General features: G+C 48.6%; 2 protein-coding genes across 5 annotated transcripts; one reads left to right on the top strand and one right to left on the bottom strand.

The window, feature by feature from the left end:
• Window positions 1-23: 23 nt before the first annotated feature.
• On the bottom strand, window positions 24-15,225 carry MARS1 (methionyl-tRNA synthetase 1). Of its 4 annotated transcripts, XM_080935747.1 has the most exons (22): window positions 15,073-15,225; window positions 14,288-14,378; window positions 14,062-14,140; window positions 13,847-13,981; window positions 12,973-13,048; window positions 12,568-12,746; window positions 12,315-12,421; window positions 9,804-9,920; window positions 9,486-9,689; window positions 8,659-8,860; window positions 7,490-7,564; window positions 5,350-5,520; window positions 5,122-5,217; window positions 4,897-5,014; window positions 4,376-4,589; window positions 3,414-3,545; window positions 3,046-3,337; window positions 2,538-2,609; window positions 2,392-2,415; window positions 2,212-2,304; window positions 1,927-2,116; window positions 24-518 (listed from the first exon to the last, which is right to left on the bottom strand). In XM_080935747.1, the coding sequence occupies exons 1-21, from the start codon at window positions 15,179-15,181 to the stop codon at window positions 1,970-1,972; spliced, it is 2,733 nt and encodes a 910-aa protein (XP_080791873.1). In that variant the 5' UTR covers window positions 15,182-15,225; the 3' UTR covers window positions 24-518; window positions 1,927-1,969. The 4 variants fall into 4 exon arrangements, 3 of the variants coding, with proteins under 3 accessions (XP_080791873.1, XP_080791874.1, XP_080791872.1); XM_080935746.1 differs by lacking the exon at window positions 24-518 and having other exon boundaries at window positions 1,841-2,116; XR_013975497.1 differs by lacking the exon at window positions 24-518 and having other exon boundaries at window positions 1,981-2,116; window positions 2,392-2,411.
• Window positions 1,056-1,783, top strand: DDIT3 (DNA damage inducible transcript 3; the record flags this gene model as incomplete). The annotated part of the gene is made up of 2 exons (XM_080935750.1): window positions 1,056-1,193; window positions 1,408-1,783. The coding sequence occupies 2 exons, from the start codon at window positions 1,056-1,058 to the stop codon at window positions 1,777-1,779; spliced, it is 510 nt and encodes a 169-aa protein (XP_080791876.1). The 3' UTR covers window positions 1,780-1,783.
• Window positions 15,226-17,404: the final 2,179 nt, after the last annotated feature.

Below are 17,404 nucleotides of genomic sequence, written 5' to 3'. Positions count from 1 at the left end.
TAATGTCAGCCACCTCTCAGTCAGCTCCTAATGCAGCTCTGGGTAACTGCGCTGCTGAGGTAGAGTTAGACAAGCTTTTGCTGTCAGCCCCTGTGGTGCTGATTTAGAGTTGGCTCTCAGTCAGCCTTGACAGTGGCAATCGGTTTATTTTCCCACTTCTCAGTCCACAAAGGACCTTTTGCCCAAGCCACCTACACAAGAAAAAGGAGTACACATGGCTTGGTAATTGCCCCTGAAAATCAGCAGTAGTGCTCCCAATGAGTGAATACTTCGACTGTAATCCTGTAAGAAAAAATATATATACACACATACATACATAGCCAAGCACAGTGGCTCTTTCCTGTACCTCAGAACCTGAGAGGATCTGAGTTATCTGTAGTAAATCCTCAGTAAAGGGCATGTTGTCAGGTGTAGTGGTGCACACCTTCCATCCCAGCATGCAGGAGGCTCAGGGAGGTTGATCTCTGAGTTCAAGGCCAGCATTGAGTTCCGGGACAGGCAGGCTACACAGAGAGACCCTGTTTCAAACAACAAAAAGAGATTGACAATAGAGCCTGGGGAGAACTCTTGTCAGTTAGCCATGCTGCTGTTCCTGAGTCAGGTTTCCTGCAGCCACATGAGGTGGCTCTCACTGGAACTCCAGCTCCAAGAGAGCCAATGCCTCTGGCCCCCAGACACTGATTATGTATACACGTGAAACTTAAAGCTTTTAAAGAAACAAAATAGTAGAGGTTACTCAGTAATATTGACATTTACTGAATTATTTATTTGTTTGGGGGCTGCTGGCCATGGTGTACATGTGACAACTTCTGAGAGTTGGATCGGGTAGACTCAAACCCAGACTGCTGGGCTTGGGCAGCAGCCATCTCCCCATCCCGACAGGACCACCCCACCCTCTGCCAATGTGGCTTTCAGGAAGTGACTACTTGTGCCTTGCCTGCCTTGCAAGGCCAGTACATTTTAAATTCTACGTGTTAAGCAGGCATGAGATCAGCTCACCAACGGCAGTGAATGGAATGCATGTTCTTTTTCCAGAACCCAGTCCAACTATAGTCATGGCAGCTGAGTCCCTGCCTTTCACTTTTGAGATGGTGCCCAGCTGGGAGCTGGAAGCCTGGTATGAGGATCTGCAGGAGGTCCTGTCCTCAGATGAAATCGGGGGCACCTATGTCTCATCCCCAGGAAACGAAGAGGTGAGTGAGGACACTGGTCCTAGGATGGGCGAGCAGGTTGGGGAGCAGGTTGATGGCCTGGGCCCACAGCCCCAGAATTTGTCAAGTGCGAGAGCCTCAGTTCATGGCCAGCCTGAGCTAACCACACAATAATAAAATAATCCCAGGAAACTGGGGGTATGCGTGCCTCCCTGAAGTAACTAATATCCATCTCCCCTTCTTCATTTCCTTAAAGGAAGAATCAAAAACCTTCACTACTCTTGACCCTGCATCCCTGGCCTGGCTGACTGAGGAGCCAGGGCCAGCAGAGGTCGTCACAAGCACCTCCCAGAGCCCTCGCTCTCCAGATTCTAGTCAGAGTTCTATGGCTCAGGAGGAAGAGGAGGAAGATCAAGGAAGAAGTAGGAAACGGAAGCAGAGTGGTCAGTGCGCAGCCCGGGCTGGGAAGCAGCGCATGAAGGAGAAGGAGCAGGAGAACGAGAGGAAAGTGGCACAGCTGGCTGAGGAGAACGCGCGGCTCAAGCAGGAAATCGAACGCCTGACCAGGGAGGTAGAGACCACACGGAGGGCTCTGATCGACCGAATGGTCAGCCTGCACCAAGCATGAACAGTTGGGTCACCTCCTGTCTACACTGTGCTAGTGCCAAACATGTGGCCTTCCACTGCACATGCTGAGGAGGGGGACTGAGGGTAAAGGAGAAAGAGGGTCTCCGCTTGTACATACACACTGTACATTCTTTATTGTTGTCCATACCCAGTAAAGTGACTGTGAACATCCTCTCAACATCCTCTCACTCTCACTTTTTCTTCTTGCCTTTAGGAGTGTCAATGGGTTTCCCCTCAGCCAAAGCCAACTGTTTCTTTAGATCCAAGAGTTTAGCCACCTCTGCAGCAACCTGGTTCTTGTCTGCCTTCTGTGCTTTCAGTTCCCGGACTAGGTTGCCCTGAGAAAAGAATCGGGGTGAGGGGGAGACAGCAGTCCCATGACACGGACCTGTGTGGGTTCTGTACTTGCCTCCTCAGGGTCCAAGCTTCATACCTGTTTGGTCACCTCATCCATCAGCATTTGTATGTGCTGCGACCCTGCTGGTGTCACTGCCTCCACAACTGCTGGCTTGGGGGATCCTTTAGCCTGGGGAAGAGCAGCAGAATTATTATTTGCTGCCATAAATACCCTCTGGCCTCCAGTTTCACATAACATCTCAGAGGAAATGGTTACCTGTAACTCCAAGGACTCTTCTAGCTAAGACAGGAAAGAAAGAAAGTGAGGAGACAGCAAGGCGAAGGGTGGAAAGGGAGGAGTCGGGTACTTGGGGAGATTGGGTGGCACTGCAGGGCTTTGGGAGAAGACAGTAGCTCGCTCACCTGGCCCCCTCCAAAGCGCTGCCTCAAATTTTCAATCTGGTCATTTTCCAATTTTTGGAACAAAGGACTGACCTGTGGAAACAAATATCAGAATCAATCACTGATAATCTCCAGCACAGCACACAGCAAAGCTTCCCACCCTCCTTTCTGACATTTAGAGATCCCAGACGCTGCAGTAGAAACTGAGGTGTGACAGTTCACAAAGGCAGCAGTCACTGGAGTGACCGGACTCTCCAAGGCAGAAGGGGACACCAGTGTCAGAGCAGAGGGCTGTGAGCACCACCAGGTCATGGTGTTTCTTACATGACATCTATATTCTCTGCATGAACAGCAGGACAGACAGACAGCACTGCACTCACAGGCTGGAGTGTGAGTTAGGGAGGGCTGAGGTCAGCTGCAGAACCCACACCGAAGACACGTTTAGGGTGCTACTAACCTCTCCCCAATGGCAGCACTGTAAAAATAAGGATTTTAAGTGGCTGGTGCCGCCAACACTCAGGAGACCTACCGTGCCAATTCGGTGGCCTGCTGGTAAGGTGCAAATGAAACTTGTGGCCAGGATGCGGCAGGCTGCGAGTGGGAGCTGCAGCTGGGTCTGAATGGTGGAGCTGACTGTGGGCATGTACGGCTGGAGCATGACAGACAGCAAGGCAGCGATGTTCACTGCCATGCCTGTCACTGTGCCTGCCCGCTGCCTGTCCGTCTCACCGCCTTTAATCCGTTTCCAGGGCTCGTTCACTTGAATATACTGGTTACCGTGCCGAGATATGGTAAGGATACTGCGCAAGGCGTCCCGGATCCTGGGAAGGGAAGAGGCAAACTATGTGAGACTGAGAGCCATCCTATCACTGACTGGACGGGTTGGAAGTTACTTACCGAACCTTTTCCAACAGCTGGTGATAGCGCTGGAGTTCCCAGGAGACATGGGCCACCAGGCGTCTGTCATCGTGTGTTAGCACCATCTCAGGCACACAACCCCCAAAAAACTTAGACACAAACATGCCAGCTCTTGGGAAAAGGGGAAAAAAGACAAAGTTATTGCCCAGTTTTCATAGAGAAATTCCATCCATGAGTCTTCATGCTTGGGTCAGCCAGATGGCTCATGAGGTAGGTATGCCACCAAGCTCAATGACCAGAGTTCAATTCCTGGCATCTACTTGGTGGAGGGAAGAAGTGAGTCAGGTCATACACTGATGTTCACAGCACTTTATCAGTCACACCCCACACAAACCCTAAATAAACATTAAAAAATAACCAACCAACCAACCAAGCAAAAGAGAAAACAATCCCTGTGCCAAGCCTGTACAAGCCTGACAACCCCTGGCCCTGCAAACTGGAAGCAAGGTTAAACTCTACACGCTTTCTCCAGAGAGTGACTCTACAAATAGAGATGTAAAAATTAACAAGTGCTCACAAAATGCTAATGAAGCTGCCAAATGCGGTTAAGGGCTGAGCTAAGGGTCCAGAGCACTGGAGTCTTAAGTGCAAGAGGCACATGTCTGTGTGTGCTGAGGAGGAGACTCAGCTCTGAATGTGCTACACAAACACACTGGAGAACAGCTGCAAAGAGCAGAAACAGCAACAGCAGAGTGAGCCTACAGTACAGCTGACACCACATAACCTCTTTTCACGGAAACACGCTAGTGATCTGCAGTCTAACTTTGCTGTGAGTGTGCATCCCCAGTTCTAGAAAGACCTTTAATAAGAACACAGCATGAAGATTTGCTGTGACCAATTCCATCAAACCACCTGGCCACAGGTGGCTGGCCTCAAGAATGCGCAGCTCAGTGCGCCCCGCAGCCTCCTGCGCTGTGGACCTCTCCACTGGCTCCTCCTACCTGTTGATGAAGTTGCCCAGGTTGTTAAGCAGCTCGGAATTGTTTTTAATCAGCATGTCTGTCCAGGAGAAGGCACTGTCCTGGCCCTCGGGCCGAATGTATAGCAGATAGAAGCGCCAGATGTCTGCAGGGATCCCTGTATCTTGGGCCATGTCTCCAAACACTCCTACCCCCCGGCTCTTAGAGAACTTCCCATCCTCATAATTCAGGTATTCTGGACAAGAGAAAAGAACTCAAGTCATGCCCTACCCCAGCCCCACCTTTCCCTCAATATGCTTGTCCAAGGACAGCTCTTCTGGAGGAGCTTTACACGTCACACAGGCCGTTGTCTCTTTGCTTACACGCTTAGGTTAGCTTTAGATTTTGCTCTCCAGTTCTCATTTCCCCCTGTGGATGGCATTCTCAGGCTTTAACTATTTCCTGTCTCAACTCCTGAGAATCAGCATGTCTCCACTCTCTTCCAAGCATTACCTTGGGCCTCACGCCCTAGGAACATCCCACAGTGTTCTGCCAGGTCCTACCTGTAGCAATGAGGTGCTTGACTAAGGTGTAGTTGTCCTCAGCTCCTAAGGCTGAACAAGGAAAGACCAAGCCATGGAAGGGAACATTGTCTTTGGCCATGAACTGGTAAAGGTCCACCTAGGAAAAGACATTGGGAAACTGCCTGAGACTCTCTTCAAAGGAGCAAGCCCAGAACCTACCTAACACCTCTTACCCCACAGACAGGCTAACTGAAGCCAGCTTACTTGTTCTGGATTCTTCCACCATCTCTCCCATTGGTCTGTGTAATTGGCTGTTATGGACAGGTAGCCAATTGTAGCATCAAACCAGACATAAAATACCTGCAGGGAAACACACAGAACCAACCCAAAGTTTCAGGTTACAAGGAAATACCAATTTTTTAACCAGCTAGCCCATGAGCTCAATCCTGAAGCTGAGTGTTTTAAGCCATGACTAAAGGCTAAGGTATTTACCTTGTCCTCAAAACCTTCCAAAGGCACGGGAGTTCCCCATTTGAGGTCTCTAGTGATGCATCGTGGTTTGAGGCCATCTCGAAGCCAGGATCGAATAATGAACCTGGCATTGGGTGTCCAGTCACTGCCAGGCAGCGTCTTCCCCAGCCAGTCCTCCAAGCGCTTTTCCAACTGAGATGAAAACAGGACACAGGACTGTGTCAAACTGGATGGCACCAGGGTCAGTGAGTCAAATGTTGCACAGTTGAGTGGGTAGTACAGGGTAAAGTGAAAAGATTCAAGACTTCAGGGACATGTAAAAATTTATTAACTACTTTATTCAACAAAAACAATCCCAGCCCTTGAGAGGCAGAGGCTAGCCTGGTCTATAGAGCAAGTTCTGAAAAGTGAAGGCTACACAAAGAAACTCTGTCCTTAAAAAAATTCCCTGAGTCTTTAAGATGTATTCATAAAGACATGTTGTTTGTAAAAGCAAAAATATATTGACACTAGACTGAGTACGCTGACACAGTTTATAATTCTGGTTTCTCAGAGGCAGGGGCGAGAAAACTGGGTCTAGGATCTTGTGAGTGCTAGGCATATACCCTCTATGTCGAGGGAGATACAACTCAAGCCCCAGCATGTTTACGTATTTCACGTGCATCTGTGTGTATGAGTGTGTGCACGCCCACACACCCATGGAGTCACATCAGTTCTTTCCTACTGTGTGGAAACAGGGGTTGGTGGCAGATGTCTTTACCCAGTGAGCCATCTCTCTGAACACTGCTTTGTGCTTTTCAAGACAGGATGTCATTGATGTAGTTTCAAACTCACTATATAGAAGATGGAAGGAAGGCTTGAAATCCTGATCCTACCAGCTTTACTGCTCAGATCACTTATGGGACACCTAGTCCAGAAAGACATGTATGTATGTATGTATGTATGTGTGTGTGTGTGTGTATGTATGTATGTATGTATGTATAATGTATGTATGTATGTATGTATGATGTATGTATGTATGTATGTACGTATAAAAACAATAGAAGAAAAAGCCATGAGAGAGAACAGTTGGAGGAAAGAGGAAGTGATATAATTATATTTTAATTTTTAAATAAAGTTTAAACAGCTGGGCAGCGGTGGGCAGCATGCCTCTTTCTAATCCCAGCATTTGGGAGGCAGAGGCAGGCAGATCTCTGTAGGTCTGAAACCAGCCTTGTCTACAGAATGAGTTTTAGGAGAGCCAAGGCTACACAGAGAAACTCTGACTCAAAAAAACCAAAAACATTAAAAAAAAAAAATTCTCTCAGTTTAGATGAAATATGGTATTTGAAGTGTATGCATCCAATTAAGTATTACAAGGCCATCAAAACAAAAAAAAAAAAAACAAAAGAACAAAAAACTGATATTAGGGGACTGGAGAAAAAGCTCAGTGGTGATTAACAGAACTTGCTGCTCTCACCAAGGACCTGAGTTTAGTTCCCAGCCCCACATGGCAGCTCGTAGCCAACTCCAATTCAGTTCCTTGAAGACAGTGGTTCTCGACCTTCCTAATCCTGAAACCCTTTATACAGTTCCTCATGTTGTGACCTCCAACCATACAATTATTTCATTGTGACTTCATAACTATAATTTCCCAATTGTTATGAGCCATATGTAAACATCTGATCTGCAGCCCACAGGTTGGAAGTCTCAGCATTATTCTGCCCAAGCGCTCTGCTTCAGCGTCTTCAGTGCTGAGAATGCTGGGATTGAAAGAGGAGCCACCACACTGTGCTAGGCATAAGCCTTGCCCAGTACAGCTGCTGAATGTAGTGACTTGACACTAGGCACGAGGTCCACCATGAACTGTGTTCCCTCCTAAGCTATATAAATGACTACCGGAAACAAACACTCTTCAGAGGGTCCAAGTCCCGGCCCTAGTGCCATACTGGGTGGCTCACAGCTGCCCATAACTCCTGCTCCAGATCTGATGCCCTCTTCTATCCTCCTTGGGCACCTGCACAGCACACAGCACACAGGCTAACATGCATGTGCTCTCATGTACACACACACACACACCAAAAAGAGAAACAAAAAATAAAAATAAATAAAAATGCAGGGCATGCTGGCACACCTCTGGCTCCCAGTGTGTGTGGCTGTGGCACAGGGACACCTAACTTACCTTAGGTAAGTCTAGAAACAGGTGCTGTGAGGACTTGACCACAGGGCAGGAGCGGCAGACTTTGCACTGGGGTTTCTGTAAGGAGAAATTCCAGAGGGTGTGATCCTGGTGGGAGCACGCAGCATCAGGGCTGCAGAGGAGGAAGACTGTCCGGGACAATCAGCCTCACAAGTCAGAACAAGCACATCCCTCCATCTGTGTTTTCCTGTCGACAGAGACTTGTGTGCGCACTGCTGCAACCTCTGCTCCTAAGGGTCAGGCCTCCCACACTCAGTCTGTGGCAGCAGCAGGCACTCTGTACCGGTTGGCTGCAGAGCACCACACTGTACTACTCAGCTTGCTTCACAGTGGGGTGGGGGCTGGGCTGGTGCTGTTTTGATATATTTATTTTGTGTGTGAGTGTGACCATGTAGAGATGAAGTCTGTTTTCTCCTTCCACCATATGGGGTCTGGGTTTCTAGCAAGTGCTTTTCTCTGCACAGTCATCTTGCCAACCCCGACTTGAGGTATGAAGGTGAGATAGTGTCTCATAGCTCATCTGAAATACATATCCATTTGCAACTGCTTCTTTAGAAGTCTGTAGGCACCTCACACTTCACAAGGCAAACATTACCATTGCATCAGCTCTGAACCTTGCCTGTGTTCACAGATGGCACTAGCCACGCCCTGTCTTCCCTATTGTGTGTTTCTAGGGTTCAAAGCCAGAACCTGACTCATGTGAGCCACGTATTCTACCGCTGAGCTACATCTCCAGCATAAGCCAAAAAGACCTACTTGACTATGGCAGCACGACAGCCTTCCAGAGCTTTTCCCATTCCTCTGCACTAGTGACAGGGGCAGAGCGACCTTCCCACTGTTAGTATCCTAGCCTCCAGGGCTTTTCCTCGCTCCTTCTTCTAACCCATCAGTTTCCCACTCACTGTAGTGATCAACACAAGGTCTTAGCTACTAAACATTAAAGTGTGGTCAGGCAGAAGTGGTAGAAACTTTAATCCCAGGCAGAGGCAGGTGGATCTCTGTGAGCTCCCATCCTGCCCTGTCTACAGGATGAGTAAGTAAAGGCCCTGACAGTCTTCTGGGTGCAGCTGTTTGCTCTCTGGAGCCGCAGCTTTCCCTGTCTTCTCATAAATGACTGTTTCCTTTGGGCATCCCTGAGTTCCTTCTCTTACCTTGAGCTCAATGGCATTGATGAGCTTGCCACACTTGTCACACTGGTCACCTCGGGCCTCTTCATAGCCACAGAAGGGACACACTCCCTCCACAAACCGGTCAGCCAGGAAACGTGCACACTGCTCACAACGAAGCTGCTCTACGGTATCTTGCAGCACAAACCCTCGTGTCAGCAGCCTCTGGAAAATGTCCTGGGTGATTCTAGCAAGGCCAGCAAGCAAGGGATGAGAAAGAGCAGCCAGGTGAGTGCAGACCTTACCTCTGCTGCTCTAGCCAGAGACCTGACCTCACTCATTCAGGGAAGGCCTCCCATAGTGAAGGCCTATGTCTAGCTGGAACCCACTAGATGCGCCCATGGTGCTCTCCTGACTCCAACTGCCTGTATAAACTCTTCCCGGCTGAGAGCTGGCTTCTGCTTCCACCATTTACATGGTGCTTTGGTATTTCACTGGTCTGAGAAAGGTCTCACGAGGCCGACACTAACCACCACTCCAACCCTCAGTCCTCTGCCTCCACCGCCCAAATGCTGTGGTTACGAGTGGGTGACCATATCCAGTTGAGTCTTAAGTTTGTTTTCAGGTCTTCATTCTGCATAAGGGTACTTCAGGCAAGGAAAGCAGAAGTCTTTCCTCTTTCCCTTTGCTTCCTCGGGTGTCCTTCAGGCCCACCCTAGTCCCTGTTCAGCTCTCCACCCAGGATACGCTGTAGGCCAATGCTCGGAACCAAAGCTCATGAGGTTGCCTAGTCAGACTCTGCCATCTTTGTGGTATTCTCTTTACCCCAGCCTCCCCTTCAGTCCTTGTCTGCCTCCCCATCAGGAACCTACTTGGTCTGCAGAGGCGTGGTGGTACGGCCAAACGTATTGAAGGATATATTGAACCAGCGATAGATGTCCGCGTGGATGGCATGGTACTTGTCACAGATCTCCCGTGGGGTCAGGCCCTCTTCCATGGCCTTGGTCTCTGTTGCAGTGCCGTACTCATCTGTACCACACAGATAGAGGGTATTCCACTGGCGAAGGCGAGAGTACCTAGAAGGAGATGGTGGTCATGGGAGGACTTTCAGTCCCAACCTGTGAGGCATCCTTTTTCCTTGGGGCCCACTCAGCCCCCGGGGAGGACTCTTCTCCAGCAGTTGGCTCCACCTTGCAAAGACATCAGCACTGAGCACACAACCAATGATGTTTCCGAGGTGGGGGACATTGTTGACGTAAGGGAGGGCACTTGTGATGAGCACATTCCTCTCTCCTGGCACAGGCAACCTGGTAAAAAAGAAAAGAGAGACTAGTCCATAGCAGAGATGCAAATACCAGAACAAGTGTGCAGAGTACTGGCGGACTAAATCCAGCTGCCTCTCAGATCAGTCTTTCCTCACGGAGCCAGAGCTATGATCCTGGAGTTGCTGGAAAGGGCTCTGCTCAGCCAGCAGGCTTCAGGTACAGCCTTGTGTACTGCGCGTGCCCCATCACGGCTCCCATCTTTCACTGCCGGCACGCTAGCCCATTCTCAGCCTCAAACTACCCAGGCACCGACACCATGTCCCTGGAAGTGTGTTACTCATGTCCACACTGAACTCACACCTGAAACCATGACAGCTTGTCATCCCCACCCATGAACCAAAACAAATCCGTCTCTGTTCCGACTCTTCTCTTCCTAAGCCATTCTCTCCTGGCCTAAACCAAAACACACGTCTGTACGTTAAGGGCTGTATAAGCATGAACACTAGAGTTTGGATCCTCCAGGCTCAAGCTCAGCAGGTGCCGTGGGCTACCGATGATCTTAGCACTGTAGGGGCAGAGATACAGGATCCTGGGACAAGCTGGCTAGCTAGACTGGCCAGAATCAGAGGACTCCAGGGGAGCACAAGACCCTGCCTCAGTAAACAAAATGGGTAAGAATCAAGGAAGACAGCCTACATCAAACTCACACACAGACACCAGAGTAAGAAAACTTAATTTGCATATGATCTTTACTTTTGCCACACTGACTGAAGATTGAGCCTACATCCTCATGCATGCTAAGCAAAAGCTCTACCACTGACCCTGGACCTTTTTGCTTGATTAGTGGGTGGTTTTAAATAACAGAATTACTATATAGCCAAGGCTGGACTAACCTGCTGGGACTAACTTGCTTATGACACAAGTGGCTCAAAAACCATCATTTTACCTTTTAAAACAAGGTCTAAGTAAGTTGCCCAAGCTGTCTTGAGCTTGAAATTCTCCTGCCTCAGCCTCCCAAGTAGCTAGAATTACTTGCTAGGCCAAAGGCAGCTGGCTCCTCTTCTGCCTAGGTAAAACCTTAGCCAGAAGGAACATATAAAACAGTACATCCCTTGGTGACCATTAGCCAGTCCACACTTGCAACAGTGTGACCTGTTAGCCAGTATACACTTGAAACTGTGTATCTCCTGGTGACAGGTTAGCCAGTCCACACTTGAAACAGTGTGTCTCCTGGTGACAGGTTAGCCAGTCCACACTTGAAACAGTGTATCTCCTGGTGACAGGTTAGCCAGTCCACACTTGAAACTGTGTATCTCCTGGTGACAGGTTAGCCAGTCCACACTTGAAACAGTGTATCTCTTAATGGGCATGGTGGCACATATCTGGAATTCTAGCAGATTAAAGGCAGAGACTTGGAAGCAGAGACTAACAAGCTCTGTGAGTTCGAAAGCAATGTGGTCTACAGTGAGTTCCAGGTCAGCCAAGGCTAAAGTCTGTCTCAAAGATAGAAGTAGGGAGAGCTGTATAGATAGGTAAGGGGTGGCTGCTCTGGCAGAGGATTCTCAGTCTGATTCCCAGCACCCACATAATGGCTCATAACTATCTGTAACTCCATATGCCCTCTTCTGACTTCCATAGGAACAATGCATGCATGTAGTGCACATACACATATGCAGTCAAAACACTAGGACTGATGAGATAAAACAAACCCCATTATTTCTGGAGTGGGGCAAGAATGCCTCAGCACACACAGAGAGGTCAGAGGACAACCACAGGTGTCCATTTTCTCCTTCCACCTTTATGTGGGTTCCAGGCATCACAACTCAGGTTGACAGGCTTATGCAAAAAGTGCTTTACCCTGCAAGCCTTCCCACTCTAAACTAGTGACACTCTGTAAGAAAGGCTCAGCTAGTCTGATGGTACAGCTCAGTCATCCTAACACTCAGGGGACAGAGGCAAGAGAATAAAAGGTCATTTCAGCACAGTGAGTTTGGGGCAAGCCTAGGCTAAAAAAGATTTTTCAAAACAGAGAGGACTTCAGTCTCATGATTTATTTTTTCCTCATAGCATTCTATTCTTTTCCTTCATGGGTCTTAATTAAAATTCATAAATACAGACTCCAGAGATGGCTCTGTGGTTAAGAGCACTGACTGCTCTTCCAGAGGTCCTGGGTTCAATTCCCAATAACCACATGGTGGCTCACAACCATCTGTAATGAGATCTGATGCCTTCTTCTGGTGTGTCTGAATTCACATATATAAAATAAACAAATCTTTTAAAAAATTTTTAATTCATAAATACACAACTGTCAACTTTGTAAACATTTCTCCATCACACTGGAACCAACATTCCATGGGCAGAGAGGGTGAACCTGCTTTGTTACCTAGCAACGATTTCCAGTAATGAAACCAAACCTCACTCTTGGTGTCTACTCACACTGGATGCTGCTGGGCCTGCAGTGGAGGCAAACTTTCCAGGCCCTTCTCCCAAGCAGTAACAGCTGTGATGATGTCCTCCTCGGACAGGGTAGCCAGCTCCTCTTCCTATCAAGAATAAACATGAGGGGGCCACAGGGTAAACAAACTCACTTCTTGCTCTCTAACAACCACAATCAATATCTGCCCCCTAGATACCCTCTACCCAAGGCCCTAAGGCTCTGTGAGGATGTCCTGCCCGCCCAGTTCCAAACCTCAGGTTCATTGCTGACAGCTCTCCCCTCAGGAGGTGGGGGCTGTGGCTGTGGCTGTTTTTGGAGGTAGGGACGCAGTGCCAGGACACCCTGCTGTTTTAGCACAGTCTCTGCAGCTCGCTGACATGGCTCCTGGGTACTCAGTGTCTGGAACCAGCTTTGTAGGGCAGCCAACTCCTCTGTGGGTGTAACAAGAAAGAACAAACACAGGATCAAGACCGTGCAGGCAGAGGTGGACCTCCTCCCTCTGGAGGCTTCTCCATGCTTTCCCCAGTGACCTTGGCATATCCTGCTACAGTTTCTCTGTCAATCTGCACCCTGAAGGGAAAACTCAACACTCTACTGTTCTACAGCCCTGGACCAACCGCTCAGGTTTGGGGGTGAAATGGTATGTACAATTCTCACCAGGGATGTAAGTTGGGTCTTGCAGTAAAGGATAGAGCGCTCCCCACAGAACAATGTCAGCTAGAGACTCCGTGTCCTAGTTGGAGAAAGAGGAAAGCACAGAGGTGAGACAGTCACACAGTTCCTAATGGTAATTAGGAAGTTACAATCAGCTAATGTTCGCTGCTCCTCTTTTCTTTTTCCTTTGAAAGCCCTGGCTGTCCTTGCCAGTCTGACCTTACTTGCAGAGATGTGCCTGCCTCCGCCTCCAGAATACTGGGATTGAATGCCTCGCCGCACCGCGCCACCCCAGCTTTTCATTGAGCTCGAATGTGTGCCTGTTTTTTAAACACGGTGTCACATAGCTCCAGCTGGCCTTTAACCTCTACGTACCCAAGGATGACTTTGACCTTCTGATCCTTCTGTTTCTGCCTCCCAAAAGTCTGGAGTACAGGCGTGTACCACCACACAGAGTTCTTACTTTCTTTGTGCCAAGGACTAGGTGAGACAATGTGTGCTTTCTAACATAATCCTCACGACAACTCTAACTACGGCAGGAACTATCACTTCCATTTTACAAAGGAAAACAACAACAATGACAACAAAAAAACAAAAACAAGGACTAGTTGTGGCATAAGCCTTTGATCTTAGCACCTGGAAAGCAAAGACAACAGGCTGACTCTTGAGTTTTGGACCAGCCTGATCTACATAGTGAGTTCCAGGACAGCCAGGGCTAACAGAGAAGCCCTGCCTCAGAAAGCAAACAAACACACAACAAAAAATTAAGAATTAGTGTGTTTAAGTAATGTGTCAAGGTTACTGTGCCAATAATTAGTTGCTGGGGTCTGAATAGACTCTTCACACTGAGACCAAACCCCATTTCAAGCCAACTCACCCCTGCCAGGAAAGGACAGTTTTGACGACTCAAGCTGTGATCAATGTGAGTCAGGACTCTCCGAATCGGGCCAAGTACATCTTCCCCTTTCTTGCCTTGAACCACTAGACAGTGCAGGGCAGCAGACAGGACTGGCTAAAGTGCAGGGGAGACGGTCAAGAGGCTCATACAGAGGAAGGGCAGGCTACCCTCCCCTCCCCGGTACATGGACTCACCTGAAGCTCTGTTGCTTCCCACTCCAGCCATTGGTTGGTAAGATCATCTTGCTCCCAGCCACATAGCAGAAAAAAATATCTGTTTGGAGAGAGAAAATAAGTCGAAGGGTTTGTCTAGCTCATGTACGAACCTTCAGTGAAACAGTGTTTGCAAATAAGGTAGCAAAAGGATCAGTGAGGCCTGCTCTGGTCCAGCTACCTCCCCACACCAAGAACCAACACTGACCGGCAGATTGCAGTAGCAGAGAAGAGATAGTTGCCACTATCCAGCTGCAAGACAGGGACCTTAGGCCGGGTAAGGAACGGTACCACACACTCTGAGACAGAGAAAAATGGGTCAAAGTCAGGGGTAAGAAAATAATGATTTGGCGTTACATTTGTGTCCTGGGGGCTTGGGTTTTCAAGCTACAGTCTCCAAGGTAAGAACACTAACTAAAAGGGGTGGGGATGGGGTGGGCTTGGAATATGCTAGAGAGGCCAGCAAGTGTTCAGTTGAGACTGCCAACTGGAAACAACAGGTAGAGTCTACAGAGAGGCGCACAATAGTGCTGCGGCCAAGCGGCCACAGTGGGAGAACAGAACTGTTAGGAGTTGGGAGGATTTGACAAGAGAACTCTTGGAAAGTCACCCCCCAAATCGGCTGGGAATAGGCGATATACTTCAAGGACCGAGTTTGCACATGTCTGTATTGAGGTCCTGGAAGGAGAAAGGGGCTTCCGAAAAACGACACCGGGGTGAACGGAGGTTATCACGAGAGTGACCGGGTGGAGAGGGAGTTTTGCACGAAAGGTGGGAAGGAAGGTTAGAAGACAGTGGAGGGAGGCAGGAGGGAAGACTAGAAACGAGGCTTGAATAGTATAGTGAGGGCACATAACTAACGGAACTAACTTAACAAGGGTCATGGAAAGAAAATTAACTTTGAGTCGACTGAGGCTCAGGCACTGGAGCCTGGGCAGACAACTATGAGATGAACGCCCCTCACCCGCCGCCCATTAGCAGCCACTCCAGTACCTTCCGGGCCTACAGTGCTGATGAGCAGCTCCGCCCGTCCCCGGGCTCTCGCGGCCGCAGCCAGCACTGGCAGGCTCCCCGGGGAGCCTTCGCTCACGAACAGTCTCATCGCGCCTCCAAGCCCACGCTGATGAAACCGGAACCGGCCTCCAGCTTCTGGGTTAAGCTGCAAGGTATGTCGGGAAATGGAGTGCGGTGTCGACCGGACGTTCGCGGTTCACTCCCGGAAAGCACACTGTGTATCCCATCATGCACCATTACGAAACAGGAAATGGTTAACAAGAACCGGAAGTCGACGGTGCGGGCTGTCGCGGCACTCCGGGTCGGCCGCTCTGAGCAATCCCGCTGGTGTAAAGCAAGCTGAGGGCGGTGAAGCTAATGGTGGCATTTTCTGATTCTGCAGTGTTCGATAAAGTGGCGATCGCGATTGCCCGATACTCGCATTCACCGATTCAAGTTATGAAGGATCTGAATTTTTAATTGTTGTGTGCGGGGAGTCAGGAGCATGCTGTGGCGTGCGTGTCGGGATTGGAGAACGCATTGCAGGAGTCCTGATGTCTACTTTGTGGGCCCAGGAATTGAACTCATGTCATCAGGCTTGATGGCAGTGCATTTAATCCGCCTCCTCGGTGCCCGTAATCAGTGTTTTAAGACCTCAGGGGCACACACCTGTATACCTGGGCTCCTAGAGGACCTGTCTTTATAAATAATAATAATAAACCAAAAATCAGGCTTATAGTTGGGAAGTTATGAGCTAACTTTTAAGTGTGAACTTGGAAATTAATGCGGCTATTTATCAGCCACAAAGGATGTGGCTAGTGAAATTTTATTATTTAGGAATTGGGAATGTAGTTTAGTGTTTGCTTAGCATGTACAAACCACTGGGTTCACCCCATACACAACACTTTTGTGGTGCACCCACCCCTGTAATCACAGCGTTGAAGAGGTGGTGATAAAATTACCATAAACTCAACATTATCCTCTATTGCAAGCTAGCCTAAGCTACTAGAGATCTATCAGTAAATCAGTGAGGAGGCCTGGAAAGATGGCTCAGGAGGGAAGAACACAGGCCCATCTTCCCCTGAACTCTCCGTTGAGTGCCAGTTTGCACGGTTCACACTGTTAACTTCAGTCCTAGGGGGAATCAGACTCCCTCTTCTGGCCTTCATGATTACAGCATGCATGTGGTGCTGAGACCTGCCTGCATTCAAAACATCCATACAAATAAAATGAAAAGAAAAGGAGTTGGAGGTGGTGGGATACTCCCTTGATTCCAGGACTCAGAAGGCAAAGGCAGTTGGATCTCTTTGAGTTCAAAGCTAGCCTGGTCTTCAAAGACCTAGTCTCAACAAAACAAAAGGTGTATGGTTTTTGTTTTGTTTTTACTTAAAGGATTGAGAGATGGCTCAGGTTAAGGAACATTTGCTGCTCTTGCAGAGGGAGGACTGGGATCTAGCTCCAAGTACACATATGGCAGGCAGCTCACAACCTTCTGTAACACCAGTGCCTCTTTTGGCTGCCATAGGCATGCACAAAAATGGTACACTCAACTTGCAGGCAAAACTCTGATACACATTAAAAAAAAAAAAAAAAAAAAAAAAAAAAAAAAGCCCTGGAAAAGATCTAAAAGTGAAGTAGCACTGGCCTCCCCTTTACGTACAGCTAATCACAGCAAAGGGAGCTGCGGGTGTGTGTTACAAAAGGTCAAACTGAGGGGAAGTGAGAGATTTTGCAATAAAGCCAAATAAACACATGCAAAAGGGTGATCTTATCTTTTTAAAGAGTAAGTATGTGGCTCTCTGCCCCTTGATGTTCCAGAGGCAGTCACATCATCTGCAGTGCCAGTCTTGTCCCATAGACACAACGGTGAAGGTTGGTGTGAATAGATTTGGCCATATTGGGCACCTGGGGGCTGCCTTCTGCTCTGAACTTGGCAAAGTGGAGATTGTTGCCAACAACCACCCCTTCACTGACCTCAACTACATGGTCTACATATTCCAGTATGACTCTACCCATGGCAAATTCAATGGCACAGTCAAGGCTGAGAATGGGAAGTTTGTCAATGGGAAACCCATCCTCATCTTCCAGGAGCGAGATCCCACTAATATCAAATGGGGTGATACTGGTGCTGAGTTTGTCTGTTGGGAATACCACACTTCATCCCTGCTTCCACTGGTGCTGCCCAAGGCTGTAAGCAAGGTCATCCCAGTGCTGAACAGAAAGCTCACAGGCATGGCCTTCTATGTTTCTACTCCCAATGTATACCTCATGGATCTAAAATGCTGCCTGGAGAAATCTGCTAAATTGTGATGGTTTGTATATGCTTGGCCCA

Source organism: Micromys minutus (assembly GCF_963924665.1).
Source record: "Micromys minutus genome assembly, chromosome: 22".
Classification (NCBI taxonomy): Eukaryota; Metazoa; Chordata; class Mammalia; order Rodentia; family Muridae; genus Micromys; species Micromys minutus.
The sequence above is the reverse complement of the archived record's forward strand: the minus strand, read 5'-3'. Positions and strand labels throughout refer to the sequence as shown.